Raw genomic sequence first — 15,932 nt, forward strand, 5'->3', positions numbered from 1 at the left:
CGGTAAGAACCAATCACAGACCATCTTGGCGCGAAAACATATTGAACCAATCAGAGAACAGCATCAAGAAAGCGCGCGAATTTCTAACAATAGCCATCGTTAAAAAAACTGTTGTTTCCTTGACGTTTAATTTAAAAATGAAATGCGCTAATGGTGGAAGACAATATCTCTGCTCTGTAAAAAGTTATCCATTTATGTTATTTGCCTTTCCGCTTGTAAAGCACTGATCCTAGCGAAGCCAGCGCGGCCGCAGGCCGCGCGCGGAGCTCCATAGGTATAGAAATATGGTAAGCTATGCGACTTGGTTTTGTGGTCATCGCGCGGTTACCCTGTGGTGTCACAAATCGGCCAGCCAGCTAGTAATCCAGCCGCGCAACTCTCAGGCCCCTCTCGGTCTTACGCTTTTATGAGTTTTAGTTAAAAACTCGTATGTTCACAGAAAAAAAAGGCAGTATTTAATGAGAAAGTATGCGGATTCAAATGGACTGAAGTCTTTTAGGAACCGTTTTGTCTGAAGTACGAGTCGACAGTAAAATCTACCCGAGTGTTCGTGAATCCCGCCCGTCGCAACAGCTAAAAAGAGGACTATAGAGGATCTACACTACCATTGTATATTCATTCACGTCTATAATTATGTAAGGAGATCCTGAGAAGAAAGGGCCTTGATGTCTGTTTTCAGCTATAAAAATCATTCGCTTGTGTCGACGAGTTCCTTGCTAGCAGAAATTTGACAACTTCACAGTTTACAACAAAAGCGAACAACACAACCACAACAGAAAAAAAACTGCCAAGGTGAGTTTTAGACGACGATTTGTATTGAGAATATGAAAGTTATTTTTCTTTTATTGTTGTGCTTTTATAATGCTTGTTTGTACGTTTTTTTTTCCATAACCAATCGCTCAGACTAAAACACCGTACCAGCTTTAGTTTGACGTCAAGATGCCATATCAAAGTCATATATCCTTGTTTTGATGTAAATACGTAAATGCTTACAAGTTCTATAAGTAAATTCAGGCGTGAATTCCTCACGGTAAGTAAGAATTTAACGACAGAAATACGTAGTAGTCTAGTTACTGTATCAATGCCACTTAGCTTGTTGGATTTATACATTTGTTTCTAGAGTTTGCTTTGAGAATTCGTGTTCGTGATCAAACATGTTGAGCATAACAACATCCTTTGATATTCTTCGTTCTCTCTAACTTTATTGACTGTGTTGATATATTTAATAAAGGCTGAGAAATATCATCCTGTCATATATTGCTAAAGAAGACCTTTCTTGTCTTTATATTCTGTGTATTTAGTCTTTTTAAAGATACAGCAACATTTTTTCAACATTATCATAACAACTTTAATTTTACAATTACAGAAGAATTTTCTCTTCGAAAATAAAAAAAAAATAAATGCCACCCTTATTACCTATACTTTTATACGAAAGTATAAGTGTAACAGGTTTTTTAGAGCAAGATACTTGCTCTCAATGATAAATCTGTAAAGAAAACTTTTTCTATCAACCTAAAGATAATGGGGAAAAGGGGAAATGTTAGGAGAGTGTTGTTGCATTACTGTTAATTTTTTTATCATAGATATTGTCCCATTTCTTTTTTATATGTAATAAAAAATATGTAATGCATGACTATAATATCCCTGGTGATGGAGTATTACCAGTATGTGATAGACAAAACTTCCATATGGCACCTGAAATGTATAACTGTATCATTATATATTTGGAATAGAATCAAAAAGCCCAAACTGTCGCGATCTCGTACCAGAACAATGAATAAAATACACCAAAAACTGGAAATCGACTCTGCCATAGCAGAGTCGATTTCCAGTTTTTGGTGTATTGTATCTTTAGAATGCTGTTTCATTCATTATTTGTTTCTTTGCAAGGGCAAAGCTGGTCAGAATGTAGCGTTGATACAAGTTCTATAAAGGGAAGAGGGTTTTATTAGATCAAAGTTACTTAAATTATATAAAGATAACAACAAACTTGTGCTTTTTCATTAATAAATTTGTAAAGAAAACAGTTTTATATCAATCTTAAAGGTAATAGGGAAAGGGAAAAATACTAGGAAAGTGCTCAGTTATTATTGCATTATTGTTATAAATGTTTTAGAATAGAGTAACATTTTTTTTCAAATAGTCACATTTCTCCCTTTTCTTCGCTCCCCATTGACTTTTTGTTTATTTGTATATTTATTCCTCTCTGCCCTCAACATAGATCAATGAACATGGTTTGGTTTGTAAGTAGAAACTTTTAGTAATTTAGGATTTGCCTCCATTGCATTCATTTTTAGTAGCCTGTATGGGTTGATCCAAAGTTTCTAAAAAAAAGGCCAAAGGGTGGGTGCACCAATATGTAATGCATGTCAGGAGGTATATTTGTGGAGTTTAATTTCAACACGTTCTTCTGAATAAATTGAATAGTTGCAGTACGTGAAAACTACAGTATGGCATCTAATTCTTTGGAATACTGTTACATCCTTGATATATTCTTTACAAGGTCAAAGCTTGTTAGAATGCTATTTTGATAATAAACAAAATATAGATAGTGGAGTAAAATAAGAGGGAAAATAAGAGTTGACCATTAGACTCAATTAAGACACCTAAAATTTGACAGCCTTTTTCTTACCAAGGTTTAGTATCTGTTAACTTTCATACTGCATATAAAATATTATTAAATGAGTGCTTGCTTGATACATTTGGAGGGGCCAATGCAACAGACCCATACCGAGGATTTTTCTTGGTGGGGTGAGAAATAAAAAAAAGTGGACCTTATATTTCCGGGGGGGGAGTTCTCTAATAAAAATCTGACCGCGCCTTTGCAGTATTTCCAGGGGGATTTAATGTCGGATTTGGCTACATACCAGAGTGAGTTTTGTCTACAAATAATAGCACGTCTATTGAGAACCGAAAGTGTTCCTTTGGCCGTTGTGTGTGTGTGTGTGTGTGTGGGGGGGGGGGGGGGGGGGGGGGGTTCGTTCGCACCCCTCCTAGGTACGGGCCTTTACAATTCATAAAGACATGGCAGTAAAAAAATGACTTTTTTAATCTCATTAAAAAAACATTTTAAAGACACCTAGATCCCCCTAAATTACCCCTATCAGTCAACACAAAAAGGTATCAAATGCTGGCTCCGTCTTTAGGCAGTGCCTAAATCTATATATTATGCTTCTGTACAAAGTTTTACATTTATGTTACGTGTATTTACACTTATAGGAAATCAATGTTTCTATATTTATGTGTCATGTCTTTCCTTTCATCTTTGGTCTGATCATGCACCTATGCACGCTCACAAGAATCTTCTCATACGAAGGAGGTGGGCTTCTCAGGAAGAAGAAGAAGATCTTTGATTATTTTAAACCATCAGTTACTCACACACTCTACGGAGCATTGACAAAGGGCTGTACATCACAAGCTGGCCTTCCGCCTGGTGTGTGGTACCAGAGCATCTCGCGTAGGAGGGATGGAATCGAAATGTCGTCCCTTTTTGGCAAACAGATCCTTCCTTGACTCATTTTCTGAAGCAGAGGACGTACGGTCGTACATGAGAACAACATACCTCTCCAGTGTTGCTATCCAGTCATGTGGAGCACGTGACATAGACACAAAGACCGGTGTAACTTGAGGGAATGCTCTCCATGTGTCCAATGCTGTCTTTTACTTCTTCGGTGAAAGCAAGAAACAGTGTCACATCCTGTGAACGCATGGAATGCTGGCAGACCAAGCGCCATGTCGATGCTTAAAGCATTTGCGATTTTGTGGGCTGCAATTAACCCTGACCCAAAAGATACCCACAGCTCGATGTCTTCGCTTGTACGCCGCTTCAGTGGACTAAGGAGACTCACAGCCAAGACTAAGACATCGGTGTCGACTGTGCGCAAAACAACTCGCTGATGGCCACAGAGCACTGAATCTGCTGCATGAAGGAACATCCTAGTGTCGGCTTCTTCGTGAGAACATGGAGCCAAATACTGAAGTTGTCCTCGCGAGGGACGCTGCTGAGTACTTCTGTTCCATAGGTGGAGATCTTGTTTAGGGTGGCAGTCAGCAGTGACAAAACTTTCTCCCAGAAACTTGAAGAGCTCTTCCTTGTTCCGATCATCGCGTAGAAAATCCTTCCAGCTTCTGGGAAGTTTGTTTACTGGTTCAACACGTTGACGAACTCCAGCCCCGCGATGACTCCCAGTTGTAGGTTTCAGACTGTTTTCTATGTATTCATCAAATACGAGGTCAATTCGCTCAACGTGACGTACTTGGGCAAGAATATATTTGATGAAGGTGCGTTGAGCGTAATCAGAAAAAGTTTTCTCCGTTCCCTTGGGTTTCAGCATATTCACCTCAGCCGCTCCGTCAACAATCATCACGTCACATTCACCTTGTTAGTTCTGACTTACGGGGCAGCTTCAGTCTTCCTTGATCGGAAATGGATGGCGGGCATGGCTGATTTTCGTGTTGGAAAAACCCATCCAGGTCTCCTTTTCTGGTTTGACACCCAATAAACAGACGCGAAAACAAGGCGCGAATGGGTTACCCATCTCGTCAATCACCTGGGCGAGTGCCTTCACATCTTTATGAAAAGTAACTTGGTAAGCTTTGTCAACCTCGTGGTGATGTTTTGATTCGGAGTGCACCTCTGGGTTCATTTCTACCTTGAACTCATTGACTGGACGTGCAATTTCTGGACCGGAAAGCATCCGTCTGCGAAGTGCATTGGTATTCTCCGTCAAGCCTACTGCGCTACCGTCACCTTTTACCAGGGCATTATTCTGTTCTTGTGCCTGGTCGATTGCAATCGCAGAGAATCGTCGGGATGTCTTCGTAACAGCAAACAAGCCCTCCCTGAATGCGCGTGCAACATCGGGTGCCTTCATATCAAGCTCACACATATCTTTGACATGTACACGGAGCCAACGAGAATAGTGGGTGTGGTTAAGAGCAAAGAACCAAGGAAGCATCTTGTAGAGGGCGTCCCTGTACATGTCAAAGTCGTCGAGGCGAACAGATCTGACGAACACTAAGAGTAGAAGCTCTAACTGGAGATAAGTGTACCAGTACTGAAACTGCGAAACTGCTGATCTTTGTTCATCACACCATTTGTCGAATGTAAGGGCGCCGCTATCTGTAAGATCCAGATACCTAAAAAACGCGAACACATGTTGTCGTATCTTAGCAATTCAAACAACACGCACGCTCTGTTCGGATTTTGATTGGCTCTCGCCCGCGGCTTGGGAGTCACTAGCTTTCCTCGTTCTCCCAATATCCTGCGTGCGTATAATTAAGCATTAGAGCATAAGTTTATATGACTTTGTCGGTGTAATAGATCACAGGGTTAAACCATACATAACGCGCGTTATATCGTAGCTATATGTTAATTTTTCATTATTTCAATTGTTAACATATAATGTTTTACCTTTGATAAGCTTGCTTCAGTAGAATAAGTAGGAGCATAAGGGAGCATGCAGTCACTTGATGAGCCCTTCGCGTGCGTGTTATGCTTGTGACCTTCAGAAATGACTCAGCGGTACCCAAGGACGCGACATTAGCACCCGAAAGTGCCAATATCCAACCGCTCGCTTCAAGCCAGTCTATGGTTCTTAAGAAGTGCTCCGTTAATCCATTCAAGATGAAATGCAATAGTTTAAAAATGATTTTTTAATACTTTGTCTAAAGACTTATATTTGTCTTCTGATTTGTTTCTTTTTAAAATCGAACGAATATGATATATTTTTGGATTTTTCCTTATTTTTCTCGGCTTGATCCCGAAAAACAGAAAATTTGAACAAAGTGTCGCTACCTGCCGCGCAAAAAATAAACAGCGCAGAAACACAACAACACCACAGGAGGCAACCAGGATATGTGCTCTCAATATTATTTTAATCTCGGCTTAATCCAGTTAAGAGAGAATATTCGACAGCTTTTCTCAAATATAGCCTCGCATCCATCATTTTGCACGATCGTTAAAACCGACTAATTGAGGCCTTAAAAGTCGCATCTGGTACATTGCTCTATCAAAAATGGTCATTTTTCCTGAAAAGACAGTCACTTACTTGCCTAGAATCTGAAATAAAATTTTGGGGATAATAAAATCCGGAGCGCTAAGAGCGCCAAGAAGATACAACACTTCACAGGTTATTGACCTTTCAAACTTGGGCTGTGACACCAACTGCTGAATTGGCAGGGAAATTTGGCTTTTGCCGACGCTCCCACCTCGAAAGAATGCTGAAAACAGATTTGAGGACCAATAAACATGTGTTATCACTTGCATTCTTCGTTGTGCGAGATGATTTAGGCAAAACACGTATTTGAATGCGTATTTCAATAGATTATAACTAGTCTTGCGTAGTGTTTGTGTTGGCAGTTCGTAGGCGGGGCGTGTTTCGCTAGTCTAGACAACCCTGGTATAGTGCAGTGCCTGAATATCACAAACTGCACACAAGATATCAACAAGCATCTCCGTTCCTTGGGGGTGAAATATTCACCAAAGCTGGTTCTGGCCGGTGCAGGTAAAACATCAACATTGACGCACTATGAATAACCACTTTTTAAAACATACAGTTTGATTTGCTGTTCAGGTAATGTTTGTGTCCAAACAATTCGTGACATTCAGTGGGAAAGCACTTGATAGGCATCGTTTTTATTAATGTCCGTTCCTCTACGAAGACCTAACTCAACAACGGTTGATCATTGTTGGAACAGCGCTTATGCATGTTAGCATGTGACACGCCACAGAAAAACCATAACGGTTTTATTCACAAAGGTAGATAGGACAATTAGGACACATTGATACTAACAAATTTATTTCAGGTTGGGTAGATACAATTTATAATATTGCTTAGTCATTGCTGTGAAATTGTATCCGAAATATATTAACAAAAACTGATAGCAAGGAATTTTCTAAAAACGGACACAAAATGCCACAATAGTTTGAAAGCCCCAAAAACTAACGTATGTCACAGAGGGAATCATTCTGTACAGTACAAAAATCAGATCTACATGGAAGAATCTAGCGCTCTATGGGGGTATTATTTGGCTCTGGCGCTGTGTCCACGGGGGGGGGGGGGGGGGGGATCTGGCTCTGTCAACAAGGAAATCTTGATCTGGCGCCGTCCACGGGGGGATCTTGCCATGGCGCTGTCCACGGAGGGGGGATCTTGCCATGGCGCTGTCCACGGAGGGGGGGATCTGGCTCTGGCGCTGTCCACGGGGGGTTATGGTTCGGGCGCTGTCCACGGGGAATTCTTGCTCTGGCGCTGTTCATGGGGGGATCTGGCGCTGTAAAAAGGGAAATCTAGATCTGGCAATGTCCACGGGATATCTGGATCTTGCGCTGTCCACGGATATCCCACGTTCCGCGGCTCTGGTGACTGACCAAGATACTAGGCAGCTGCAGTTCTTACGATTACTGCGCCATCTGCGATGCAGATAGGGAGCTTTGCGTATTTTTCTTCAGGGTCAAACAAACCTGGACAGGAAATCAAACTGTATGTTTTTAAAAGCGGTTATTCATGAGCGTCAATGTTAAAATTGTTTTACATGCACTGGCCAGAAGCAGCTTTGCTTCGTAATTTTGCAATAAAACCGAGATGCTTCTTGATATCTTGAGTGCAGTTTGTGATATTCACGCACTGCATTATACCAGGGTTGTCTTGACTAGCGAAACACACCCCGCCTACGAACTGAGAGTATGAGCAAAAAGCCATATTCTCACTAAAACTGTGCAAAACGGACAGCAAGAAGAAACCAGTGTATAAAAACTCATAGAACGTACCTGGTACCTGGTACTGGTTCGAAAAACTATCTGTTTATTGCCAACTGTCAATTTCACACAAGGTGTGTTATTTCCGCTCCGCAAAAAAAACATCAATTATTCTTTAACTTCGATGGCTTACAATTTTAAACAATCCTTACGGTTAGATATTATTTATTTTATTCTATACCAAAATAAGGAATCAGATTTTTTGATTGGTTGCTACTTCTCTTTTCTCTTTTTTTTTGCATTGTGTTTAGGAAACTTTGGGATTCCTGTGTGCGCTGTCGGTCACGTGGAAGCACCATGAAAAACATCCTCCATGGTTTTTGTATGTCGGTGGAATATAATGAGATCTTAAGAGTGGAAGCTCAGATAGAAAATAACGTGCTTCAGCGAATGCAGCAAAATGGCGGAAGATATATCCCTCCAAACATCGTTCTTGGGAGACGCGTGTTCTTCGCAGCAAAAAATGTGGACTTAGCTGAAGATACTCCAGACGGAAAGAGGAATCTTCACGGGACAGCCTTGGCAATCTACAAGCCGCACAGAATGGGAAGAGGGTTGTCGTGTCATACAACCACGAAGAAGCTGATAGATCATGCTGCATGCCCTCGACGCCACAGCCTGTGGTGCAACTGAGATACGTATCTACTCTCCTGATGCAGATGTGTTCATCCTTGACCTTAGGAGGTATCCTGACCTTTACACTAACACCTTGTTTTTTTACTGGTAAGGGCCAGCACCATCGGCAAATCAAGCTGAAGCCAATAATCCGCATTTTGTGAAGCCAGTGAGAAGGTGCTTGCCGCGATTTCTAAACTTGGGACGGGCATCTATCCAAGTGCGCAGTCACAGCTCGCAGTAAAGAAGCTGGTATGTCAGTTCTTTCTGCCGCATACGGAAATTGTGAGTGCAAGGCACTGAGGGGGTGGCTATTCAAGAAGAAGAAGGCAAGATCGGAACGGCTGGCCCCACATCGGCTTCCTTGAAGCAGGCCATCCTTCGATCACACTACCAGCTGCTGGTTTGGAACAACGACATAGTCGCTAACCCTGTGCTGCCATCACCAAGTGTATATGGCCGGAAGTGGCAAAGCGCCAAGATCTAGGTCCCTCTGATGAGAGATCTACTACCTGCACCAGAAGCCATTATCCATCTCATCTAGTCAGGTGCGGGTGCGCAAAGGACAGATGTATCAACCAGCGTTGCCATTAACGGTTGTTTGTTTGTAACCTGCTGCATTGCGAAGTTAAAACCATTTTTATAAATTAGTAAAAAGAACAAAAGAAAGGGATGTGATATGTTATTCAGTAAATATGTTTTATTGATTCTCAAATGAAAAAAACTCAGTTCATAAAATGCTGGTCTGTCCATATGTTCAATTACTTTAAACCGGTTACCGATAAATAAAATAAAGCAATAAATACGGATGATTAAATGTTATCTTCCGAAAACATTAATGAAATCGGACGAGATTTGAGACTACTTATACGTCAATGTTATAACGTGTGAATTGAAAAAAAAAAAATGCTAAAAAGAATTACTAACAAGCCTCCTTAAGCCTCGTTACGGTGTTTTTCATCCATGCGATAAAACTTTGTAACCTAAATGGACTTCACATGTCTTGCTTGCCCCTATTCAAGATGCTTGAGCCCGCGAGGGGCAGCCCGCTTGCCGGCTCTCATGCGGAAAATGCTTTGTTTTCGAATATTGGAAATCTTATGGCGCGCACAAAGGCCGAGGTGGGCTGGGGTGGGTGCGTGGAAATGAGAGCCGGCGGACCCCCCCCCCCCCCTCCTATTGTTATCCTCTGTTTTCGGTATATTGTACGTGTACAGAAAAATGTCAAATTCTTGTTTATTTTCGATCGATCGTCTTTGGCTAGATTTTGAAAGCTCACAGCTCGTTGAGGTCAAAGAGCTGCCAGGCGTGAAGCGGGCTGATACTCGAAAATTATTTTTTTAACGCCGACTCTCACTACTTCGCACCCTCGCCCCAGTGCACCTTGACCTTTGGCGTATCACAGGATTCCCAATATTCGAAAACAAAACATTTCAGACCAACTTTATTAAGCGATCCACGCCAATAATTATTTGGCTTATAAGCCTTCTCACCCCATAGCATAGAGATCTCTAGCGTTTTTTTTTTATTAGCCAATAGTATGGCGGCTTTTATTACAGCCACCTAAAACGGTGATCTACAGCCAATGGTGTGGCGACTTCTGTTATACCCCCTCTCCCAACCAATGAGATTCAGCTTATAAAGGTTCATAATTCCCTCTCAAGCCAATGAGATGCCACCTTCCTAATAAAGATATTTTGACAATAGTTAGTCGGCTTCTTGAAAGATTGTTTTACAAAAGAGGACAAAAGGTTGATTTCCGAAACATGTTGTTTATGGGAATACCTATCTCATTGAGTTCTTTGCCATGGATACTTAATTTCACCGGTAGCAACACCTGATTTAGTGTGTGAGATAAAACCGCAATTGTAATTTTGTTTTGTCTGATCTGCTTGCCCGGGGGACGGAATAAACAGTTATTTTTTTAAATTGGTATCGAGTCAAATATATTTCACCTGTTTCTGCTAAAAACAATATTCTATAAGTTACTTTGAAAAGAAAAACGAAGATCGATATATTTAATTGAATTTCATTTGCTTATGGCTTCAAACCAAATTACCAAAAACTTTGAAAATACGAGGCTGCAATCACGCAAATGTTTTTTTATTAAGGTTGTTGTTAGTTTAAAAACCCGTTTAGTACAAGTGGCGAAATGTCGCTGGGCAGTGAACAAATAATTGCTTTAATGTTTAATAATTTCTTAATTTGCCTTTCAATAACAAACAAAGAACCTTTGAGCCCTCAAATGGCTATTTCCTTTTAGATATATTTACGATTTATAACAATTCTGCAGTCAAATAAAGCATTTTTCTTATGAGTTAAAGGTTGGAAAAAAAGTCAGCGGTGTCTATGGCCAACCCTCCAAAGTGTTTTACAATCCGCCATGATGGATACCTAATTGAATCAAGTAGGAGGTATTTATCAAAAAGTTATTTCAACTATTTATTACACCTTGAAGTTTTCTTCATACCTTGTTAATTGGAAAACAATCCAACATCAGCACATGAAAATCAAAATATTTTGCATACGGGATCTGGGTTGGTTTTGATGATAATATAATTGTTGTCCTGTTTATATATGGTCTTGGGCCGATTGGATCTCTCTGTATGCCTACAGCTTTCTTATAAAAAAAAAACGACAAATTAAATTAGGAACACTTAAATAGTTAAAAACAAGTCTCGTAAAAGAAAAGAGAAAACATCGGGGAAAGTTCGCAATGACAATTTTTGTGAATCCATAGCTATGCGTTCATTCATGGTGGTATAACCGGTCTCAAACAAGCATCCAACCATGAACGGGTGGCCTTGCTTGCTTTTGTGAAATTTTACGGCCAATGGCTTTTATCTTTCCGACCTAAATCCTCCTATTGTCCATCCTTGATGATTATCTCGTAGAATCATTACTAACGTTTTCACGAAATAATCGAAAGTCCCCCATGTAGAGAGGTTTTGCGATGGCAACTTGAAGTGCAACAATAGCTTTTTCGATGTTATGGCTTATGCCTGATGGTTCAGATTGTTCTGTTCTCACCTTAAAAACATAATTCGCGCTTGCCAATTGTCTTTTTATTTGTTTGTCAACAGTGTTTACACGGTTTGAAGCATCTTTTTAGTCGCATTGAACCATTAGACACAGCCAAAACCGGACCTAAAAACCGTGACTAAAACGCAAAACAAATTACTTCAAAACTCCAAAATAACAATTTCCCAAATGAGATTCCTGTTGACAGATACGTGAAAACCTGTCAGAGGTCTCTGGTTTTTTAGTGATGTCATTGTCTTATTAGTTTAATTAAACTAGAATGATATCATAATTTAAGAGGCGTTTTAGTTTGGTGGGCAAGGAACTGAACCGAAGCAAAACTTGTGAATTATGTCAACAGTGGACTGGCGGTGCTGATTCGCCAACACTCGCACAAACCAGTCGTCCGTTTAAGACACTCTTGAAAATAGCCATCTGATTGGATGGATTCCCTCAAATGTATCGACTAGTGATAAACGAATTTAATTTATTAATTAAAGCGAAAAACGGCAATTAACCAGGTAAATCCCTTTAGGAACAGGGCATGTTTTCAATCTTTCGCCTACACGGGTCATTGTACTCCGTCAGCTGTCCGCCCGGGCTGGAATCGCCCTCTACAACTGCGGTCTAATTAGCACTCAAAAATTATCATTTGGGCATTTAAAAGCAGATCTTTGCAATCTCCGATTTTCATTCTAAGCTCCAAGAAGTAAAACAGGCGGGGACAAGTGGGATTAAGGGCGGAACACGAGAGAAGGTGGCAAGATACTTGACCCTTGAAAAGGCTTCGTATGGTCCCTTCACAAAGCAAGGTCGATACAAACACTTGGCCTGGAAGTCAACACTTGGCCTGATTATTCGCATCGAAGTAAGTAACGCTCTGGGGATTTTCATGGGCCTGTGCTTGAGTATCTGGTTCAAGGAACCGAACACGGTCCAGGGGAGGCCTGCACAGTGTTTCCTTCTTGGGAAGGAGATGGAAGGTTTCAGATGTTAATGAGAAAAATGTCATTTTGGGCTTGTTGTGGTCTGTTTGATCAGAGGAGATTAGCGTAATTACAAGAGCAAAGACGCTTCCACCAGTATCATAGCTGCTACTAATGAACTTTCCTAATTTTATTAATTTTATTATCGGCTCAAATTTCTTATTGGTAGCGGGTGAATTCGACCCCACGTGTTTCCTCTTCATTAATACGGATTCTTCCACCGTTCAGATCAGACGCTAAGAGCTTGCAAACTAGACATGAGTGCTCTCAAAGCAAGAACGCGTTTCATGGGCTCGTACACAATCGACGGTTTACTAGGACTAAAACCCGAACCCTCAACAAACCATTCAAGCGAACAAGACCTCCTTGACAGCCAAACCAGCCCGTGCAGCGAACCTACTCCAGGTAAGCTATTTCAAAAGTATAGAATTACCAAATATGTACAAAACACTTTTCATTTGGCATTGTCCTCTCTTTACATGTGTATTCAAACAAAATCAAACGTTGTATTGCTGTTATAATTGCTAAAAGTTATTACTGCTTCGAGAGGCTCTTTAGTTTAAGGCTGTTCGTGTTTCCTCATAAACGTTTATTGAGGAAAATATATTGTATCAATATTTTCCTTTTTTGTTATTGTTTTCTAACGCCAGAAGTTTTTCAACAAAACTGTATTTTCATCTCACACGGTTGTGAAAGGTTCTCTCGCATAAAGGCGAAGGCCAAACGTCGCAATTTTTTTTAATTTTCTCCCTCTTTTTCTCATTAGATTTTTAGTATTTAACTTAAATCATCTTAATTTTGCATTAATTTAATATTCACATTCTATCGGCAGGCACTCAAACAAGTCAATGCAGCTAATTTTGCTAATTCCTTCTCTCTTATTGCATTTAGGTGCTAACGAGTTCCTGTCAACCCAAAGAAACCAAACTTCGCCTGTGCAGCTAACACGGAATTCTGACGATGAGAAAAGTGATGAAGAGGCTGTTGATTCGAACAACGAGCTCGAAGGAAAGGATTCTACGGCCAAACGCAAACAACGACGGTACAGAACGACTTTCACAAGCTACCAGTTGGAAGAGTTGGAAAGAGCCTTTGCAAAGACCCACTATCCGGATGTGTTCACTCGCGAAGCCCTCGCGGTAAAAATCGACCTCACAGAAGCGAGAGTTCAGGTGGGCAACGTTTAGTGACTTTCCTACTTGAGTTTCATAGCTTTTCATAAGCACTAATCACACTAGAATTGGCTAAATAACAAGCCTAACACCACGCTTAATTTCGTTTATTTCTTCCCGTAATTAAGTAGTCCAATTTGGGTTAAGGGGAACTGTCGACAGCGATAAAAAGAGATTAGAACAGAGCGATTACGAACCCGCAAATAGCGAGTGCCTCTTGGGAATCCCACTGATAAGATTTCGAACATTTGGGTAGAAATCGTTCAATTATGTTTCGCGTATGGTATAAAATTATCTATCAGCCATTATCCTCTAGATTATGGACAGATATCGTCAAATTTGGAATGCGTTGTTTAGGTTTTGGTAGTAATTGATTTTAGCTGCTTTTCTGTCGTTTCTTTCAGCGTCTAATCGCTACCTGGTGGGCGTGCGAGGAGAATTATGTTTTTCCAACAGTGATTCTTTAAAAACCCTCCGGTCTCTTGCTGTGATTCAGACAAAACGAAACACAAAGGAACTCATTTAATTTCTTCTTGCGATATTCCGCGCAGTCCCGTATTTTACAGAGCTTCCATTCATGTTTAAGCGTACAAGTCTATAAACCACTTGATACGAAGCTTTGTTTTTCGAGTTGCAACTTAAAATGAGAACGACACAGATCACGTTCCATTACGGGAATATTAAAAATGCCCATTTTTGTGCTTGCTTGTGAAGCATCAAACTTAGTTTCCAAATTGAACTAATAAACGTTTCTCTACTAGGTGTGGTTTCAAAATCGACGAGCGAAATGGCGGAAGAGGGAAAAGGCTCAGGGCGTGCGAATTCACGCTCCACTCGGGATCAACAACCCGCTGGTCCCCCCTCCCCTTACGTCGTACTCTCCTGATGCACTAAGCAAGGGCTTGGACATGGGCTGGGGCGCGTTATCCCGTGCTGGCGTGCAAGAGATGCCAGCTTTCCCTACGTTAAGACTCCCGCTTCACCCCTTCGCATCCACAGGATTTGGGACACCTGCATTTTACAACCCAAGCTCTTATCATCGTGAATACTATCCTGTGCTGGGACCGGCGATTCTCTCCTCGCCACACTCTACGTATACACCACAAAAATTCAAGTTCTCCCCTGCTTCAAGCTCGAGCGAGTCGCCCCCACCCGGGGAGATGGAGGGTGATCGTAGAACTTCGAGTATAGCGGCACTTAGACTTCGCGCCAAGGAACACTCAGCTTCTATAATAACGCCAATGGCGTTTTCGAAATAAAACAAGAAAATCAAGCACCTTCACCAGACCAAGAATACGCTAGTAAAGACTCTAGAGAAACGCATTTATTATTCATCAAAGCAACCAGCAACATTGTACAAGGTGCACCAAAGGGTTCCGTTTTTGAGGTATTTGTTCTCGAGTGGTCTCGCACGCTAACGAGAATTACATGGTTCGGCAAGACGAAGAGCGTCTCCCGGCAACACGCCGGCACCGTTTAACGTCTCGGGCCCAAAGGCCGATCAACACCCGGTATATAATTTAATAAGCGAGTTTGTTTGCCTTGCTCGCCCCCTTGGCGCTTATCAGGGATTAAGGACAAACCTTGTGTCCCCGCGCGCCGAGTCGTCCGCTTGTCAGCAGCGCAGTGTGTTGGCGTCGGCACTTTTGTTTTGTGTTACAATAAATATTAGTAATAGGATAGCGGGCCACAAGTGCGAAGCGGGATTATTCGCGAATTAGGCGCATTAGAAGATCTATCAAGGAGCTAATTGGAGAATCAATTACTTGGGAGAAATAACTCTAGAGGCTGACTTTATATCACTAAAAACGTTTGACAAAAATGATTTACTAGAAATGTCTTGTAATTTTGTACATTTAGAAAATAAAATAACGAAACTTCACATTTTTGCAGACTCTTTTCTTAACAGACAATTTAAATAATTTAATTACGAGTTTAGAAAAACAGCGATGTGTAACTAAGGGCTACTAATTAGTTTAAGAAGATTCGATTAGTCATCTTGCCTCCCATTGGTGCTTGTAAACCCGCTTTTCGGCATCAATTCACAGTTTATGAAACTGTCTTCATATAAATAACTGAATTAGAAGCGCTTTGAGCATCAATAGAGGCTTAGAAGGCATTCAAGCCTTGGCAACTTTGTTCTAATAATTAGAAAAGCGTCAAATATGTTTCGCTTTGAGGGGAAATTATTCCCGGGAAACGACTGAGCTCCAAATATACGCGCAACAACTCCCTGGAAGGCGCGAAACCAGACAAAACTCAACAACATATAGGTTTTTTTTATAAATTTGTTTTCGAAATTTTTATTCAACGTAACAAGTACTTTCATTTAGTTTTTTTTTTCATCAACATATCTTTCACGCCTGATATTTAGGAGTG

At 40.9% G+C, this 15,932-nt stretch overlaps 1 protein-coding gene and 2 long non-coding RNA genes across 3 annotated transcripts; all 3 read left to right on the forward strand.

Annotated features, from left to right (window-relative positions):
* The first annotated feature begins 251 nt into the window (after positions 1–251).
* LOC125572321 lies at positions 252–1,931 on the forward strand. Its single transcript, XR_007313764.1, has 2 exons — positions 252–304; positions 1,856–1,931. It is a non-coding gene; the product is annotated as an uncharacterized LOC125572321 (long non-coding RNA).
* A 1,016-nt stretch (positions 1,932–2,947) lies between these two features.
* On the forward strand, positions 2,948–8,160 carry LOC116605008. Its single transcript, XR_007313763.1, has 2 exons — positions 2,948–5,106; positions 8,011–8,160. It is a non-coding gene; the product is annotated as an uncharacterized LOC116605008 (long non-coding RNA).
* Positions 8,161–9,591: 1,431 nt separating this feature from the next.
* On the forward strand, positions 9,592–15,435 carry LOC5502729 (aristaless-related homeobox protein). The gene is made up of 4 exons (XM_032371032.2): positions 9,592–12,263; positions 12,610–12,786; positions 13,273–13,553; positions 14,315–15,435. Exons 2-4 carry the CDS (start codon positions 12,639–12,641, stop codon positions 14,810–14,812), a joined length of 927 nt encoding a protein of 308 aa, XP_032226923.1. The 5' UTR covers positions 9,592–12,263; positions 12,610–12,638; the 3' UTR covers positions 14,813–15,435.
* The last annotated feature ends 497 nt before the right edge of the window (positions 15,436–15,932 follow it).

The sequence above is a fragment of the Nematostella vectensis genome, chromosome 9 (genome assembly GCF_932526225.1).
Source record: "Nematostella vectensis chromosome 9, jaNemVect1.1, whole genome shotgun sequence".
NCBI classification, from domain to species: Eukaryota; Metazoa; Cnidaria; class Anthozoa; order Actiniaria; family Edwardsiidae; genus Nematostella; species Nematostella vectensis.